Source organism: Homalodisca vitripennis, chromosome 5, assembly GCF_021130785.1.
Source record: "Homalodisca vitripennis isolate AUS2020 chromosome 5, UT_GWSS_2.1, whole genome shotgun sequence".
NCBI classification, from domain to species: Eukaryota; Metazoa; Arthropoda; class Insecta; order Hemiptera; family Cicadellidae; genus Homalodisca; species Homalodisca vitripennis.
In genome coordinates, this window is record NC_060211.1 from 151,964,393 (window position 1) to 151,980,733 (window position 16,341).

The window sequence follows — 16,341 nt, forward strand, 5'->3', positions numbered from 1 at the left end:
GGAGTATGGATTGTCATTGTGGGGTAGTTCATAATGTTTCAAATTTATCTAGTCTAATAGTCCTTCAGAAAAAATTTATAAGATTGATATGTAAATTCTAATATTAGAGAACATTCGTTTCCGCTTTTTGTTAGAAAATTTTTATTTTACCATTAAGATATTTATATGTTTTTAAAGTTTTAGTAATTTTTTTCATACTAAGTGGTTAACAGTGGACCTGTTATTGACAACTCTGGTTATTCTACTAGACTCAGTAATCAACAGTATTTGCGATTGCCTAAACCAAAACTGTTCTTTGTTTCAAAAAATGTTTTGTGTTTTTAAGTTATAAGTTTTTTTAATTTAATTCCAAGTGAAAATTAAAATTAATAGATCTATATTTATTTTTAAAAAGAGGCTGAAGGTTTGGTTATTGAGTAGAAGTGTTAAAGATATTGAAAATTTATATTTAGTTGTTCAGTAAAAATATTTTATTCTTATTTTATAAATTGTAAATGTATGTTTTTATATTGAAGGTGAGTTGGATTTCTCTAATTAATGTGTGTTAATTTGATGGTTAAGAGTAATTTTAGTTTGTTTATTATTATTTGTTGTATTTTCATATTGTTTTTATAGAACTTAAATTAAATTAAGAAGCTGATGATGGCTCCCACCCAAGTGCAAGATTATTTTCTTTTTGGGTTGGTATAATTTTTCTCTGTATATTGTTGTATACTGTATTTACATGTATTTAAAAAAAAAGAGAAAAATAAACGCATTTTATTATTATTATTATTATAAAAAAAACAGGACTGGAAATCAAGGAAAAGTCAGGGAATCTGGTCTCAAGTCAGAAGTCAGGGAATTTTGACGTTGGTCAGGGAAAAATATAAAATCCCTTTACTACCAAATAAACTTACTGCCGCCGCGCCGAGTCCAAGCCTGCAGACGACGCGGCGCATGACAACAAATTGCAGATTTAAAGGCAAAGAGAGCAAAAGTTCTTTCTGAGAAAACTTAGTGAGATTACTAGCGTAGATGACGAAATTACGTCTCTTATGTCCAAACTTAAGTAGCAATTGATGACAATGTTTGACAATAATTTTCATTTTTTATAGTTTTAAAATCGTACTAACAGTTATGCAACTGTGAAAGGTGCTTTTTAGTATGTTAAGTTAATAAAAAGTTCCTGCAATAAAGCAAATACATGCTTTTACTTACCTGACAATTTTTGTGATTTTAAAAGTTGATGTTTAAGTTATGCACTTCTTTAGCTCTGTAATTTCTATGTGCTACTAATTACTTATGGTGGTGCAGTGTTCTAAAGTATTTTACTTCTGTGTTGTAAAAGATCATTTAAGTCAATCTTTTTGTATGTATTAAACTGTGTTCACTTTATTTTTTGCTTTTTATATTTGCCAGCCTGTTAGCCTCAACACACCTTTTTTTCCACCCATTAATTGCCAAAAACCCTGGGGATTGCGTCGAAAAAAAGTCAGGGAAAAATGAAAAAATTTGGTCTGGAAAATCAGGAAAAGTCAGGGAAATTTCATTATTGGACTCCTGTAGCAACCCTGATCTTTCAATCTTGCTTACTTTTCAAGTGGTTTTTTTAACATCGGTAAAGATTGAAATTTCATTGTAAATGGTTTTTGGTAATGTATAATTACTGCATTCTAATATTATAGCAAGACTGCAACAACTGCTCAAAAATGTAATATTCATTATTATATTGAACATCATATAACACTGAACTTCAGACCTTGGCTCAGGACACGTTATTCATTGATATTAATGAGCCATCTGGACAGATTTTTAATCAGTTATGAAGGTCATCAACCGATTTCCTGGTATTGTTGTCTTGATTTCACTCATTTGACTTGATACCTTATGAATATAGGTTGATATTTTAGAATGGGAAGATCTTCTATATAGTATTAAAACTTCAGATTATCCTAAACTGGCTGGTACACTTTATTTAATTTTTTTTTAAATATTTTAACTGTGAAATTATTATGATTACTTCATGAATAAAAATACATGGCTAGTGACTTTAGTTAGTCTTAAAATGTTTTTAATTGTTAATAACTTTTAGTTTTGTGTAGAACTTAGTTTAAAATTATTATTTTAAAAGAAAGGGTTTTTTTAGAATACTCGAACTTGAGTACAATTACCCAGTATGCAAATATCATTAGTTGTATAATAATATAATGTATAATTTCAATTACCAGTAATCAATATCATTTCTGATTTTGAATATTGCTTCAGTATCCTACATCTAGAATTTAACAGATTATTTCAGCTCAAACGGGCATTTAGAAGCAAGTTTTTAAATCTTGTTGATTTTAAATAATTTTTCCCCTTAAACTAAAGACCATGTGAACAAACACTAAGAGAAAGTAAACATTTATTCTTAAACGTCTTTTTATTGTTTTCTTTTTTTACAGAAAAAATATTCATATTTATTAATTTAGTAGAGTGGAACATAGGTAGTTTAAAACCTAATGGGAATTATTAAACAAATTTAAACCATCCTTAAATTTGAATTACACAAGTGTCTTAACATAAGTGTCTTAAGAGCTCTAAACAAGTTATTTAAACTCTGCAGAATGTATAAAACCAAAACCTTTTTGTTAGAAACATATTTTAATACTACATATTTGATGTACTATTAATATAAGACTACAGTATAAGACAATTTATTCTAACATATTCTCATCCATTTTTAGAAATCTCTAGCTCAGAAATAATCTACAATGAACTAAACAACTTCGAAATAACCATGTCTTCTTTGACATTGTATACAATGGTCAAGGGACCGCCAGAGAAGTTGACCATTAACTATGAATTTAAAACTTAGGAATCTTCCACATTCTACCTTGTAAGTTTGCATGTTTGTCCAGGTGACGTTGTTCCGCCACCTCCATGGGCTGAGTCTGCGTTGGCACCTCTCTCGCAAGACTGGAGAGGTGCTGAGGGTCATGGACCGTGGAACAGATAGTATCACCAACCTGCTCAACTATATTCTGTTCAGTATAATGCCCACCCTGGTGGACATTGCCATCGCCGTCATCTACTTCGTCACACTCTTCAATGCCTGGTTCGGCCTCATCGTTTTTACAACCATGGCCCTCTATATTGGTGAGTTGTCTGTAGTCTTCACAACAACTACTAGCAACAGTAAATCGGAAACATGTTTGGGAAATCATATTATTAAATAAATTTAATTAACAATAACAAACAAAGTTTTTGGAAGGAAAATTATATAAAAAGAATTAGAGAGGATTGGTAACTATATTTTTTTTACCATTAAGAAATAAAAATTGCAAAGTATTGCAGATAAAATAGGAAAAGCTCTGGTATCCATAATATTGACTCCTTTTAATTTCACAAACGTGCTCATATGAGATGTGAAGGGATCTCTTGAATCTTCACAGATCTCGCAAGGTTTGTGTTCATCACATTCTGCCATAAGGTTCATATGGCTTTCTCTTAGTTGTAATTCAACAAAGCAGTAAATCCAAAATTAGAGAAATTACACAACGACCAGACTCCATATTGAACAATCATGAACAAGAGGACAATCTACTATCTTCACATTTCACTTTGAAACAAAGATTATTTTAATTGTTGGTGACTTTGGTATTTGGTCACATTTGCCTAAAGTAAATCTGTGACATAGGTATCCACCCTGGGATCATATTTTTTCTAATCAGTACTAAACGATTCTACTGTGCTGTACGTCAAGTCGATGAATCTGTTGTCACCAAGTCTCCTGCAACATCATGATGCCTAATGGATCCACTATGGATTGTGTGGCTGATCTGAATGACATTGATGGTAGACACCAATATGTGAACATTTGTCCAGCTGCCTTCCAATTGTCCTGTATATTCATTTCTTGTTAAGTATGATTACTTATGAATTACGAGGGTCAGTCAAATATAAACAAGACTTTTAACTTATACGTTTATTAAAGCTAAACAATACAATGATTACATGTTACTGCTTTTCTACATAGTCTCCCTCAACTCTCACACACTTTTCCCAGCGTGAGGATAGCTTATGGATCCCTTCTTCATAAAAGATTTGAGGTTGTGTCTTGAACCAATTGCACACAAATTCCTGTACTTCCTCATCACTTTCAAAACGGTTTCCACCAAGTGCTTCTTTGAGAGGACCAAAGAGGTGAAAGTCACATGGAGACAAATCTGGGCTGTAGGGAGGATGTTCCAATGTTTCCCAATGAATTTGGCGTAATTTCTCTTGGGTCAAGGCAGCTGTGTGAGGCCTAGCATTGTCATGAAGCAAAATGACATCTCTGATTGGCTGATTACGCCTTTTGTTCCGAAAGGCTGCTTTTGCTTGCTCAAGAAGTTGACAGTAATAAGCAGCGTTCACAGTACGACGTTCGTGTAAAAAGTCAATAAGCAAAACGCCTTTGCAGTCAAAAAAGATGGTGGCAAGAACTTTCCCAGCAGACAACCGTGTTTTGGCTTTCACAGGGCGAGTTTCGTCTTTCCTTCGCCACTCCATTGACGCCATTTTGGATTCAGGAGTGTAGTGATGGACCCACGTTTCATCACAGGTTATTATGCGATTTAAAAAACCATTCCCCCTCTCTCTCAAGCCGATTCAAAAGCCTTTGGCAAATGTCTCTCCGGGTTTGTTTTTGATCGAGAGTCAGAAGCCGAGGACCCATCTTGCACAAATTTTCCGAAAACCCAGATGCTCTGTGACGATGGAATGCACACTACCATGACTAATTTCCACTTCACTGGCAATTTCATCTATCGTTAAGCGTCAATTATTTTCAAGAAGTTCACGAACAGCACAAATGTTCTCATTAGTCAAACTGGTCCTTGGACGCCTATTGTGACTTTCATTTTCAAACTGTTTCACGTCCGCCTTTGAACTTTTTAACCCAATCGTACACTTGAGAACGTGATAAAGTCTTATCCCCAAACTGAGTTGTCAGTCTAACAAAAATTTCACTTGGTTTAACACCTTCGTTTGTCAAGAACTTAATAATAATTCGTTGCGCAACTGCAGGTACAACCTCTTGTTCAGACATGGCTACAATGACAAACAAAACAGCACTGAGAACGCATTGTTGCAGCTTTCCCCCTGCCCCCTACCACTACTGCAACATGGCTACCTGCTACAACCTGGACGTTGGGTATAGTAATAAAAGTCCTGTTTATATTTGACTGACCCTCGTAGAATGACTTGTCCAAACCAAATCCACGATCCTAAGGAAAGCAGTGACACTCATGTTTTTAAGACAGCATTAAACTTTATCTGAATGCAAAATTCCTGGTGAGAAGTAAAGTAATCACACCACCTCTTCACAGACAAGTACTTAGCTATTAATTATCCTCAATTGCTACAAGATTTGATTAGGTCCTCTGTAAAGACTGTGTGTATTTTGCTCCTAAGAAAGCGCATGCTTTCTTTCTTTCTTTCTTCTTCTTTCTAGAAGTCATGCAATTTAGCAAATTTCTCTCCAAATTACTCAATTGTTTGTGTGCAAATGTTTTTCTTATATCGCTTCTGTATTAATTTTAGTGATTTACAATTTTACCTACAAAATGAATAAATCAATGAAAAAAGCTTAACACATTCATTGCTGCCTGAATATTTGTAGACTTTCCCCTGTGCTACACCTTGATTTACTTCAAATATATTTGTGTAATATAATTTATATATACTACTTATGTCATTCTTACAATATGTATATTTATACATGATGGACACATAGTATAAATGAGTTCATAGCACATGGCTTAGACTTTTCATTGGCATGTGCTGAAAGCGCACTTGTGAGTCCATATTTATTTCACCATTACTACTAAAATACAACACTGGATATTATATTATTAGTCTGTTTAGGCTGCAATTAATTACAACTGATAACATTTTTGCTTAATCACATAATTTTGTTCTTATAAAATTTTTTACGGATTCCCGACACGGAGCGTAATTTGACCTGAATTATCACAACATATATTTTAGGAAATACACGACGTTTGGTTCATGGTAAATTAAGAAAACATTATATTTTACACAAATTTTTAAAATATATGTACAACAAATCCTAAAATCGAAATCTGGTACTTATTTGTGATCCTCTGTGAAACACGCCAAACATAGTTCAGGATAGCTGGGAAGCTAGGCAGAGGTAAATTCTATCCACTCTTTTACCCTTGGATTTGCAGTTTTTGCACTTCTTCCTCATTGTTTTTCTATTATTTCCTGAAATGAAAATAATAGCGAGCCACTAAGGCTCGCTCTGTTGATCCTCTGCTCAACATGTGTATTGTGTACAGCTGCTACCATCATTGTGACGGAGTGGAGGACCAAGTTCCAGCGCAGCATGAATCTCGCAGATAACGCCACCAAGGCTCGCTCTGTCGATTCTCTGCTCAACTTTGAGACTGTCAAGTATTACGGTGCTGAGAGCTATGAAGTGGAAGCATACAGGAATGCTGTCTTGGATTACCAGGTATTGTTGATGTTACATCGTAATACCTAATACCTAAAGCAAAGTGTAACACCAAACATGGGCAAGCACAATCCGTATTGATATAAGTACATAACACAACAACACTACCCAATGATTGAGGGCGATTGTACCTTGTACAAAGATAAGGAATTTTGGCTTTTCCTGTCTTGACTGCCTTGTCAGATTTCTTGAGAGACAGGGTTGTCATTTTGGTGCTGCTATTGGAAAGGTCACTAAGACAACATTAGGATCAACTATTAGGGACTGTGTTAGACCTCCAAAAACCTCAAGGCTGCCCCGATTCGTTGTTCTTTATGGTAATCTATAAGCATTTTTCGCACCCATCTTGCACAAAATTTGTGGCAACCTAGCTCCTGTGAAACAATTTCAAACAATAAAGTCTGTGAAACTTGTGGAAAATACAAAGAAAGCTCAGTTATTGTGAAATAGCGGTTTTCATGAATATTTTCGTCAACTTTGGCGACCAGATCGTCAGTCATAATTCTCGATTTCCCATTTTTAAACTGAATGGACCACTTCCTGACAGAATTTTTAGTCATTAAGTTATTCCCGTACACTTCACACGGTTTGCAGTGAATTGGTTTAAAGTATTTTCTTGCCAACAAAAAACAAATCACAGACTGCACTTCACAACTAACAGGATTTTTTAATGTAGCACACATTTCAAATTTGAATATTAAAATAAACGGACAGCGTGGAGATGTTCCCATTGTCACGTTTGGAATGAGGTTCCAAGCACGAGCACTCCAATATATATGCGATTAGCACTTGTCTGACGGCAGGTGGAAACATTTCTTGCTTCTGAATAGCCATTGTACTTTTTGTATTTAGTACCTCATTTACATTTTTTATTTTACTTTTCTTTGTAAACCAAAGGCATAGTTTTTCATAAGTTACAACCTTTCAATGATTTATAGCTGATATTGTGTGCATGTTTGTTTCTATCAGTGTCAACATATTTAGTCATATTTAGTATTAATATAGTTAGTCTCATCATTTCATGGATTTAGGAGTATTAGTTCACTTTTAAACTGCCAAACTCCATAATGCTGTATTCGTAGTGCCTGCCCTAAACAGCCCACAATAAATTTATAAATTAATATATAATCATACAATAATATTAATGTATGTTTACTATGCAAGTAAATTGACTTATGTATTTAACTCAAATGTTAAAAATGGACTCACGGACAAGTTTTGTTGAACTTGGTGAGGCCAAGACTTTGTAATAACATTCATTGTTTGATTAATAAATTAAATTATATATTCTATTTTTGTGAGAGAGAACTTTTATTAAATAAATTCGTCAACATGGTATAGGCCTGTTAGGTTTGAGAAAGTATTTATAGGTTGTAAAAGTACTTATTATTTGTAAATTAACATATTTTTAAATGTAACTTATGTTTATTCAGTTATTATTCTGTTCAGAAGTTATGTGTTGTAATTTAAAATGTACTTGTATGAAATGTTCTGTTTATCTCAAATTAAAATTAATAGCAAACCTTTTAAGGTTAAGACTTTACGTCATAATTGAAAATTGTTTTGTCATCTGACTAATGAGTTAAATTGTTTGAGCTAGTATGGAAAATAGTTTACCCAGGTGATCATTGAGTTTTGTTGCCAAATCAAGTGTTCAGACAAATATAAAACCGAACAAAATTGTCTCAGAGCTACACTCTTAGCTTGAATATGAGTATAGAAAAAGTTTGAAAGTTGTTGATTATCTTTACCCTCCCTGTCTTATGCATTTGAAATTACCATATTTTTATCTCACAGTTTTGTTTATAATACAACAGAAATTATTTATTCCGTTATTAAGTTCTACTGAAACTAACCTAACATCTGGTCTCCCGCAGAAAGAGGAGATCAAGAGTGTGCTGTCACTGACGTTCCTCAACTCCCTCCAGAACATAATCGTGTGCAGCGGACTCCTGATAGGCTCCCTCCTCTGTGTTAATATGGTGGTCAATGAGCAGACACTGTCCGTCGGTGACTACGTGCTGTTCGCCTCGTACATCATCCAGTTGTACGTTCCACTCAACTGGTTCGGGACGTACTACAGGTGAGTGAGAGAAACCGAGTGGCCACTGACCGAAGTTATTCTCATGTTCTGATTGCCATCGCCACATGAACTTAAGATGAAGATCAAGCTGATACTACAAGCATAGACTTAGAATGAAGACAAGGTCCCAGTTGATGGAAATTAAAGATTAGAACTGGCTGTATTGGTGGCCATCTTGATGTTAGCCCCAAAAGAACAATATTAAACTTCAAACTAACACCTTTCTTTTTAATTATTTAATTGTGGGAATGTCTCTTTTTAAAGATTTGTTTGTGCTAACTTAGAAGAAAAATCTTAGTGTTCTTATAACTGATGTCAGATTCAGTTTGCTTATGGAGTCCAAAAGGTTAATGTAAAGTTGCTAGAGCAACTTGAAATCCATAGCAAATATGCTAGAGCCATGATTAGATTTTACTAGAGTACAATATCAAAACTGTTACAATTTACACCAACAACAGGATATTTACAGGAAGTAATCAAATTACTTGAAATATATTATGTTGCTAAAGGTGTGTTAAAGTAATGTGGGTTTGTAGGAGTAAGTAAATTATATTTTGTACAGTAGCAACATTGTATGACACCTCATTATACACTTAATTAAAAAAATTAACAGCCAGATCTCTGTTTTGGGCTATGAGATACTTCCCACCCGACCTTCATCTCTATTTACATCCTTTTTCATTTGTTTCTGTTTATATTTTTGTTGATAAAAGGTAGGTATATTTTTATTCAGTGCTCTCATTAATGAGAATTCATGTGTTTTAACACATGTAAAACATGTAACATTCAGACAGAATATTCACCACCTACACCTTGTCTACTTAATAAAGTTGTTACTCATCACAACAAATCTTTACCTGAATCACAGAGTCTCTGAATCACATTTGAAGTTCAGGCTGGAAATACTTGTCTATTATAAGAATGAAATGAAAATTAAGAATAGAAGTAACATTAAGAACAGTAGTGTTAGTGACTGATCATTACGTTTACGTATATTTGTGTTACCTCAGAGCCATTCAGAAGAACTTTGTGGACATGGAGAACATGTTTGACCTGTTACAAGCAGAGCCAGAGGTGATTGATGCACCTGGAGCCCCACCACTGGCGGTCAATGGGGGTCAGGTGGAATTCCGCAACGTTGTGTTCTCATATGTGCCCGAGCGTGTCGTGCTACGCAACATTAGCTTCACAGTTCCACCAGGCAAGACTGTGGCTCTGGTAAGACCTTAATTTATATGGATTTTTTAGATGAAAGTAATTGAATCTTAGGCTAAAAATTCTTGTTGTATTTTTATATACGATTGTATAAAATTGTAAAAAAATCTTGTTTAAAAAACAGTAGTAAATGTTAGTTTTTAAATGAATTAATTAAAATAAAATCTTGCGTTGGACATACAGATACGATTTGCACTTAAGAACCTACCAGGTATTTGTAAATGCAATCAGATATCTCTTTAACCAGTTTTCAGGGGTTCAAAATATAATGATTGATAATGTTTTCAAACCATGCCCTTTGCAATCATTTTAGAAACATTTTTATCAGATCTACTCAAACTTTAATAAACATTCATTGTTCAGGGTTACAATGAAATAAGCAATATTTGTCTGATAAGCATTTATCTTTTAATTAAAAATTAATGTTGTGAGTTATGTAACCAAATAAAATAATAATAATGTTTATTTCCAAAATAACACATTGTCTGTACAAAAAAATAACACTGACTTACAAAAGGCAGCAATAAATCTTTAAAAATATACAAAACAAAGCAAGCATGTTTTAAATGTATGTCTTTAAATAAACTGTTGGAAAAATCAATTAGTAATAAAAACTCTGCTTTTTAAATGATTGCTTAAGATAAACCTTATAGGATAATTTTGTAAGTTGTAGCTAGTTATTTTGTTCTTTACTTGGCAGATCAGCCCACACCAAAATAGTTCTATAACATTTGAGGTGTTGTTGCCACATCACTACTGACTAACAACTGTTCCCATTATGTCGTGGCCACTACTATGTTTGATTCCCATGTCTGCAAAACATACGAGTGAAAACAAACAGTATATTTATGTATGGGATTAACTGATGTCTGTTTATTGTAACAGATTATGTGAGTATGAGACTGATCAGTATTTTTCGTGTACGTGGTGACAGTGTTAGATGTGGGTTGTCAAGGGGGGATTCAGACGCACCATCTACCGTTGGACTATTTTGGTGCGGGCTGCTCTAGTACACAAGTTGTAACAAAATACTCTATATAACGTAGCTATGGTGGAAAATTGTTGCTTCAATCTAAATGTTGAATTTAGCTCCAGTTCATGCAGGAATCTTCCTCTTAGTGGAGGAATCTGACGTTTTTACGAACTTGACTCATGGAATCTGGAGTCATGTTCGTATGAAGAGATCCAAAATAATCGGTGACAAAGAACGCCCCAACATGGTGAAATGAGGCAAAAAAATCAAATATAACCAATGGTCTATATCTTTCTGTCCATAGTCTGTCTGTTTTTAGTTTTGAAAACTAGTCAATCAAACTAATTTTAGTAAACTCTTTATTTTGTGAAGATTTATCAGTTAAAAAAAGTTAAGTCAGAATTATAAACTAAAATATCTTACAAAGTAATAATTAATACAAGAAAGTGACAAAAATAACTTATTGGTGGAAATCAGATAACAAATAACTGACTTATTGCAAGTTTAGTCAGACCAGGCATGTTCAGTCTCAAGTTTTTTCACAATACATGGTAGTAAAGGGCTAAAGGAATCGTTCTATGTGTTTGCCCAGACCATAACATTTTGAAGTAAGGAAATAATCCTTTTTAATTTCCCAAATAGCGTATATTGAACATAATAAACTGCAGAACATTTTGACTGGTAACAACAGTTCATAATAAGCTGTTCAGCTTTGGTCAAATCTAACAAAAAGTGGATTTTGTGTGCAGGTTGGACCCTCGGGCAGCGGGAAGAGCACCATTATCCGATTGCTGTTCCGTTTCTACGATACAGAGCAAGGTGCTATCCTCATTGACGGACAGAACGTGAAGACCGTGAGACAGGATTCCCTCCGGCGGGCTATAGGCGTTGTTCCCCAGGACACTGTGCTTTTCAACAACACAATCAAGTCAGTTGAACTGTGACATCTTAGAATGTTATACTGACTTATTCATGATTTCAGTTCAGTAAATTTTAGAAGTGTTAGTTGTTTCCTAGTTTGGCTTTGAGTGGTGTACTTTTTTCTTTTGAAATCAGAAACAAAAGAAAATAAGTCTTTGTATGGATCTTCTTAGCATCTCCTCTTTGTATAGATGAGCTAATATCCCCTTCTAACCTTTTTCTTGACTTTTGTTAACCAGTGTCTCTCTTACTAATGAACTTTAATTCTTTTTATAACTCTAGAAGTGAAGCTTTTTGTATATATATATATATATATATATATATATATATATATATATATATTTGCTTAATTTTGTTGTGAGTTTATTTTTGAATTTATAATTTTTTTGTCTAAAAGTATCTTTTGAATCACATTAATTTTAGAATTTCATAGAGTTAAAATTAATAGCATACCATATAGTGTTTCTTAAGTGTCAATATATAGAATAAACAATGTCAAAGATTATTCAATTCATTACTTGGACTGCAGTGGATTGGATCAGTAGTGTTAATGCAGAAGTTGGACTTTGTGAGTTCTCAGCAAACTTGGCTGCTACTTCACTCCACCCTGATCTTGTGGCTAACTCTCTGAACCTCTATTATGTGGTTATTGTTAAGCTAACTGTTCCTTGGGAGAAACATATCCCAAAACTACACCAAAACTGAATAAGTAAGAGTATCAACTGTTATTTTTATGCTGTGGAAGTGGGCATGAGGTTTTTTCATTTTTTAACTAATAATTTTCGACACATTCAAGAGTAGTGCCTTAAACCACACTGTCATTGTGACTTCATGTCTTGGGTGCAAATAGCTCACTTAGGATTTAGCTACAGCAGTGATTACTCACTTATCGCTTTGGCAGCACTCTAATGCATCACCATCGTGATTTGTAGTGCTTATAGGGTTAAACTGATTTTTTAGCATGGATGGAATCAAGTTTTGATCCATAATAGTTTTTTATCTGACAAAGTGATTACATTGTGGCCTTTTATGTGATTAATTAAGGTTTAAATGAAAAAATCATCCCAGTGTTAAAATTTGGATGGATTATTCAATGCATGGATCTTTTTCAAATTTATTAAAGATATAGTAAATTTGTGCAATATAATAGGTAAAGTCAGGTGGCTCACTTATTAATTGTATTATATTTGCAGGTACAATATCCAGTACGGTAGAGTGAATGCTTTGGATGCTGACATTGTTGCTGCCGCCAAGAGTGCAGACATACACACCAGAATCCTTTCCTTCCCTGAGGCTTACAATACACAGGTAAGATATTCACATATAATCATGTCTTTTTCGTAAATTTCTGTTTCTCCATTCAGTCCTTTTTACAATTATGAAAGAAACTGTGAACTTTTAAAATATTTAATATTTTCTGCTTAACGATTATTCATATCATTGTACACAATTAAGTTTTAAAGGAGATGTCTGTAAAAATCAATTTCTTTATGAATACAACCCATTCAGAATGAGAATTGGACTTAGTCTTCACTGGGAAAATGTTTAAATTTTATTAAACCCACTTATCTTTTCTGAGTTTCCTGGTTTACACTGCATCAACATGCTTAACATGATAAAATCATATTCTGGCTGCCTCTGAAGAGCCACTTCAGGCAACAGATACTAAACTAAAACAAGTTTACATTAATATTCAATGTCTACACAACGGACCTGTCCAACTGTCTGCAAAAAAGAAATATTTTGCAGCAAAAATTAGTTCAAGTAAAAGTCCATGTGACTGATGGGCTTGTTTAAAACAATGCATTTTTTAGTTACATTCTACAACTTTTAACCCTTAAATATAATATCGGTATTGTCTTAATTTAGTTTATCGTGTAAATTACAAGTTACAATCGTGCTGCGAATGTTTATGAGTACGTAACTATATTGATTAATATCATCCAGAAGCAAACTGGGGAATGTATGACAAAGCCAAAATAAATCAATGCTATTGTTATCATTGATATTTTTATTATTGTTTCATCTGACGATGCATGGCGTGGCAAGCAGATATAAGCGTCCTACGTGTGTGTGTGTAGAAAATATGTTTGTTTATTATTTCTTCTTCCAAAAAAATAAATTTAAAACATTACAAGTGATTAAATGGCATGCAAGTGTACAAGAGCTTTAAAAGATGGTGAAAATTTGTTTCTTTATGAGTAACAGAGTGGACAGCCCTCAATAATCACTGACGATTTGATACAGTAAGCGAATGAAAGTGTAAAAATTAACAGATGTTTCACTATTCTTAATTATCACAGGAGTTTCTTCAAGTTTCAAGAAGTTTGTCTATGAAAGTTTTGTTGAACATTCAAACTGTCGAATAGAAGGATTATTTTGCTGCATGACAATGCTTGTCCACATGCAGCAAGACGTAACACAGGAACAATTTAATAATCCTCTGTGCAGCCCTGAAGTAGCACCCAGTGGTTACCATGTTTTTTACAACTGACGAAGTGTCTTGAAGTCAGCAACAAAAGTGTAAAAACGATTGCGTTGCAATTGCTGTTAAATCAGGTGGCAAATATTTATGACAACGGTATACAAAAGTTTGTTTTTCCATATGATAGTGCTTCTGTGGTGTTAAGATATTGGTGGCAATTAAATAGAAAAGTAGATAAAAGTATGGCTTTCATATAAAAGTAAAATTGTTGAAAATATTTCACCTTTTATATATATTTAAATGGCAGTTAATTTAAAAAACATGCCTCGTAAGTGTTTTTCTAGAAATGGAAAATATATGTACAAGTTGACAAAACCATGATAAATCGTTTTCAAAAATGAAATGAGAAATGATTTTGTTAACTTTAGTTTTTTTTACCATTATCAGTGAATGATATACAGACAGCTATGAATTAAATTAAAAGTAGACGGTAAAAGCTGTGAGCCTGTATGCATTATCAGCTTTTACATATCTAGTGTAAGTCCACTAGAACTACTTGGTGTTCCAGTGGGAAATTTACAAAAAAGATGGAGAACTAGCATTGTTTGTGTGGACACTAAAGGTAGTGGTACTAAAGGTGACTTGACTAAAAGTTTCTATTAGTTGATACCCATATCAATATTACCATGCATATTAAAGATTTTTGTGATTAACTGCCTTGCGCCAAACTATACTTGTCACTTATTTATTACTAAAGTAAAACCTCTACATGTCACACTTTATGACGTTATATTTTCTAATCGCTTCATTCACACTATTCAGTGAGCTGTTGGCAGTCTGAATATCATATTACAGTTCATACAATCACTAGTTCTTTCAGTGTTCTATTATTATTGTTATCCTGTTTGTGGCAACAGCATGTCTCCAATGGTAGGACACTAATATAACTCAATATCTGAATTATTCATTTCACATGTTTTAAACATTTGCCCTCCTATAAGCAAAATGCTAATATGCTTCAAGTGCTAAGTACTTCTCAGCAGTACTTGTGCAAGAGTTCGCTTCCACATGAGGTTTCTCAGTATAGCATTTGCCATAATAAACAGCTTCACATCTGTAAAGTGAGACTGGAGGTAGACAGGAGAAGCTTTTTCTATTTCGGTCCCATCATTTAGAATGGCATTCCTGAAAGTTCAAGAAATCTTAAAATTTTAAAGCTATCTAAAATCATTATACGTTTCTAGCTAATTTAAGCATGATGTTAGACATTGAATTCTTTTTCAAACCAGAAATATGTCTGAGAAATGCTCACAATAAAAGGTATTTTTATTTATTTATTTACAGGTGGGAGAGAGGGGGTTGAAGTTGAGTGGTGGGGAGAAGCAGCGAGTGGCTATTGCCCGCACTATACTGAAGTCGCCCGCTGTTGTATTGCTTGATGAGGCAACAAGTGCGCTAGACACACAGACGGAGAGAAACATTCAGGCAGCATTAACGCAGGTGTGCAAGAACCGAACAACGATAATAGTAGCACATCGGCTGTCGACCATCATACATGCTGACGAGATACTAGTACTCAAGGATGGAGAGATCGTCGAGAGAGGAAGGTGAGCTATGGCTATTTGGCTAAAAACAGGTGACTTTAATCAGTGCAGACTGGGATATCTAAATATGTCTACAAAGATTATCTGAGCGTACATGTTTTACATTGATATATTTCATGTCTAAATACATTACATAATTACATATTTTTCTTTAGCTGTTTAAAGTAATTCCCTAATCTTTGATGTAAAATAATAGTACAACACTACAGTTGTACAGAGTTATGATGTTGTTACCTTTAGCAGCACTCAATCAAGGGAGGTTGAAATTTGTACCAATCCGAGCCTCTAGAACACACTTTGAACGATTTCATGAGACAAAATACTTATCTCCAAGGAACAAGACTTTCTGTGCTACATAATTATCTATGAAGAAAATTAATATTTTGTTTGTTAATGGAGACATTTTACAGTTTTTATTATATCTGCTAATGGTAACATGTGATGTGTGCAGACACGAGGAGCTGGTGGCGTCAGGAGGTGTGTACTCCAACATGTGGCATCAACAGTTGGAGAACGATTCTTCGGAAGTAGCAATCCGTGAACAGTCCGAGTCAGGGACAGGAGAAGCAAGCTAGTGCTACCCACTCATTGTACATAGTTGTTCTAGATTTAATAAATTTAAATTATGACAGCTCA

At 33.9% G+C, this 16,341-nt stretch overlaps 1 protein-coding gene across 3 annotated transcripts in view; it reads left to right on the forward strand.

Moving 5' to 3' along the window:
* The window catches only part of LOC124363024 (ATP-binding cassette sub-family B member 6), a 48,432-nt gene extending 32,091 nt beyond the window's left edge, over positions 1 to 16,341 (forward strand). For all 3 annotated transcript variants that reach the window (XM_046818084.1, XM_046818085.1, XM_046818086.1), the window contains 8 exons: positions 2,883 to 3,120; positions 6,309 to 6,484; positions 8,362 to 8,567; positions 9,578 to 9,785; positions 11,505 to 11,683; positions 12,870 to 12,984; positions 15,446 to 15,708; positions 16,157 to 16,341. In XM_046818084.1, coding sequence (XP_046674040.1) covers positions 2,883 to 3,120; positions 6,309 to 6,484; positions 8,362 to 8,567; positions 9,578 to 9,785; positions 11,505 to 11,683; positions 12,870 to 12,984; positions 15,446 to 15,708; positions 16,157 to 16,280 — 1,509 coding nt within the window. In that variant the 3' untranslated portion in view covers positions 16,281 to 16,341. The remainder of the gene's footprint in view (positions 1 to 2,882; positions 3,121 to 6,308; positions 6,485 to 8,361; positions 8,568 to 9,577; positions 9,786 to 11,504; positions 11,684 to 12,869; positions 12,985 to 15,445; positions 15,709 to 16,156) is intronic.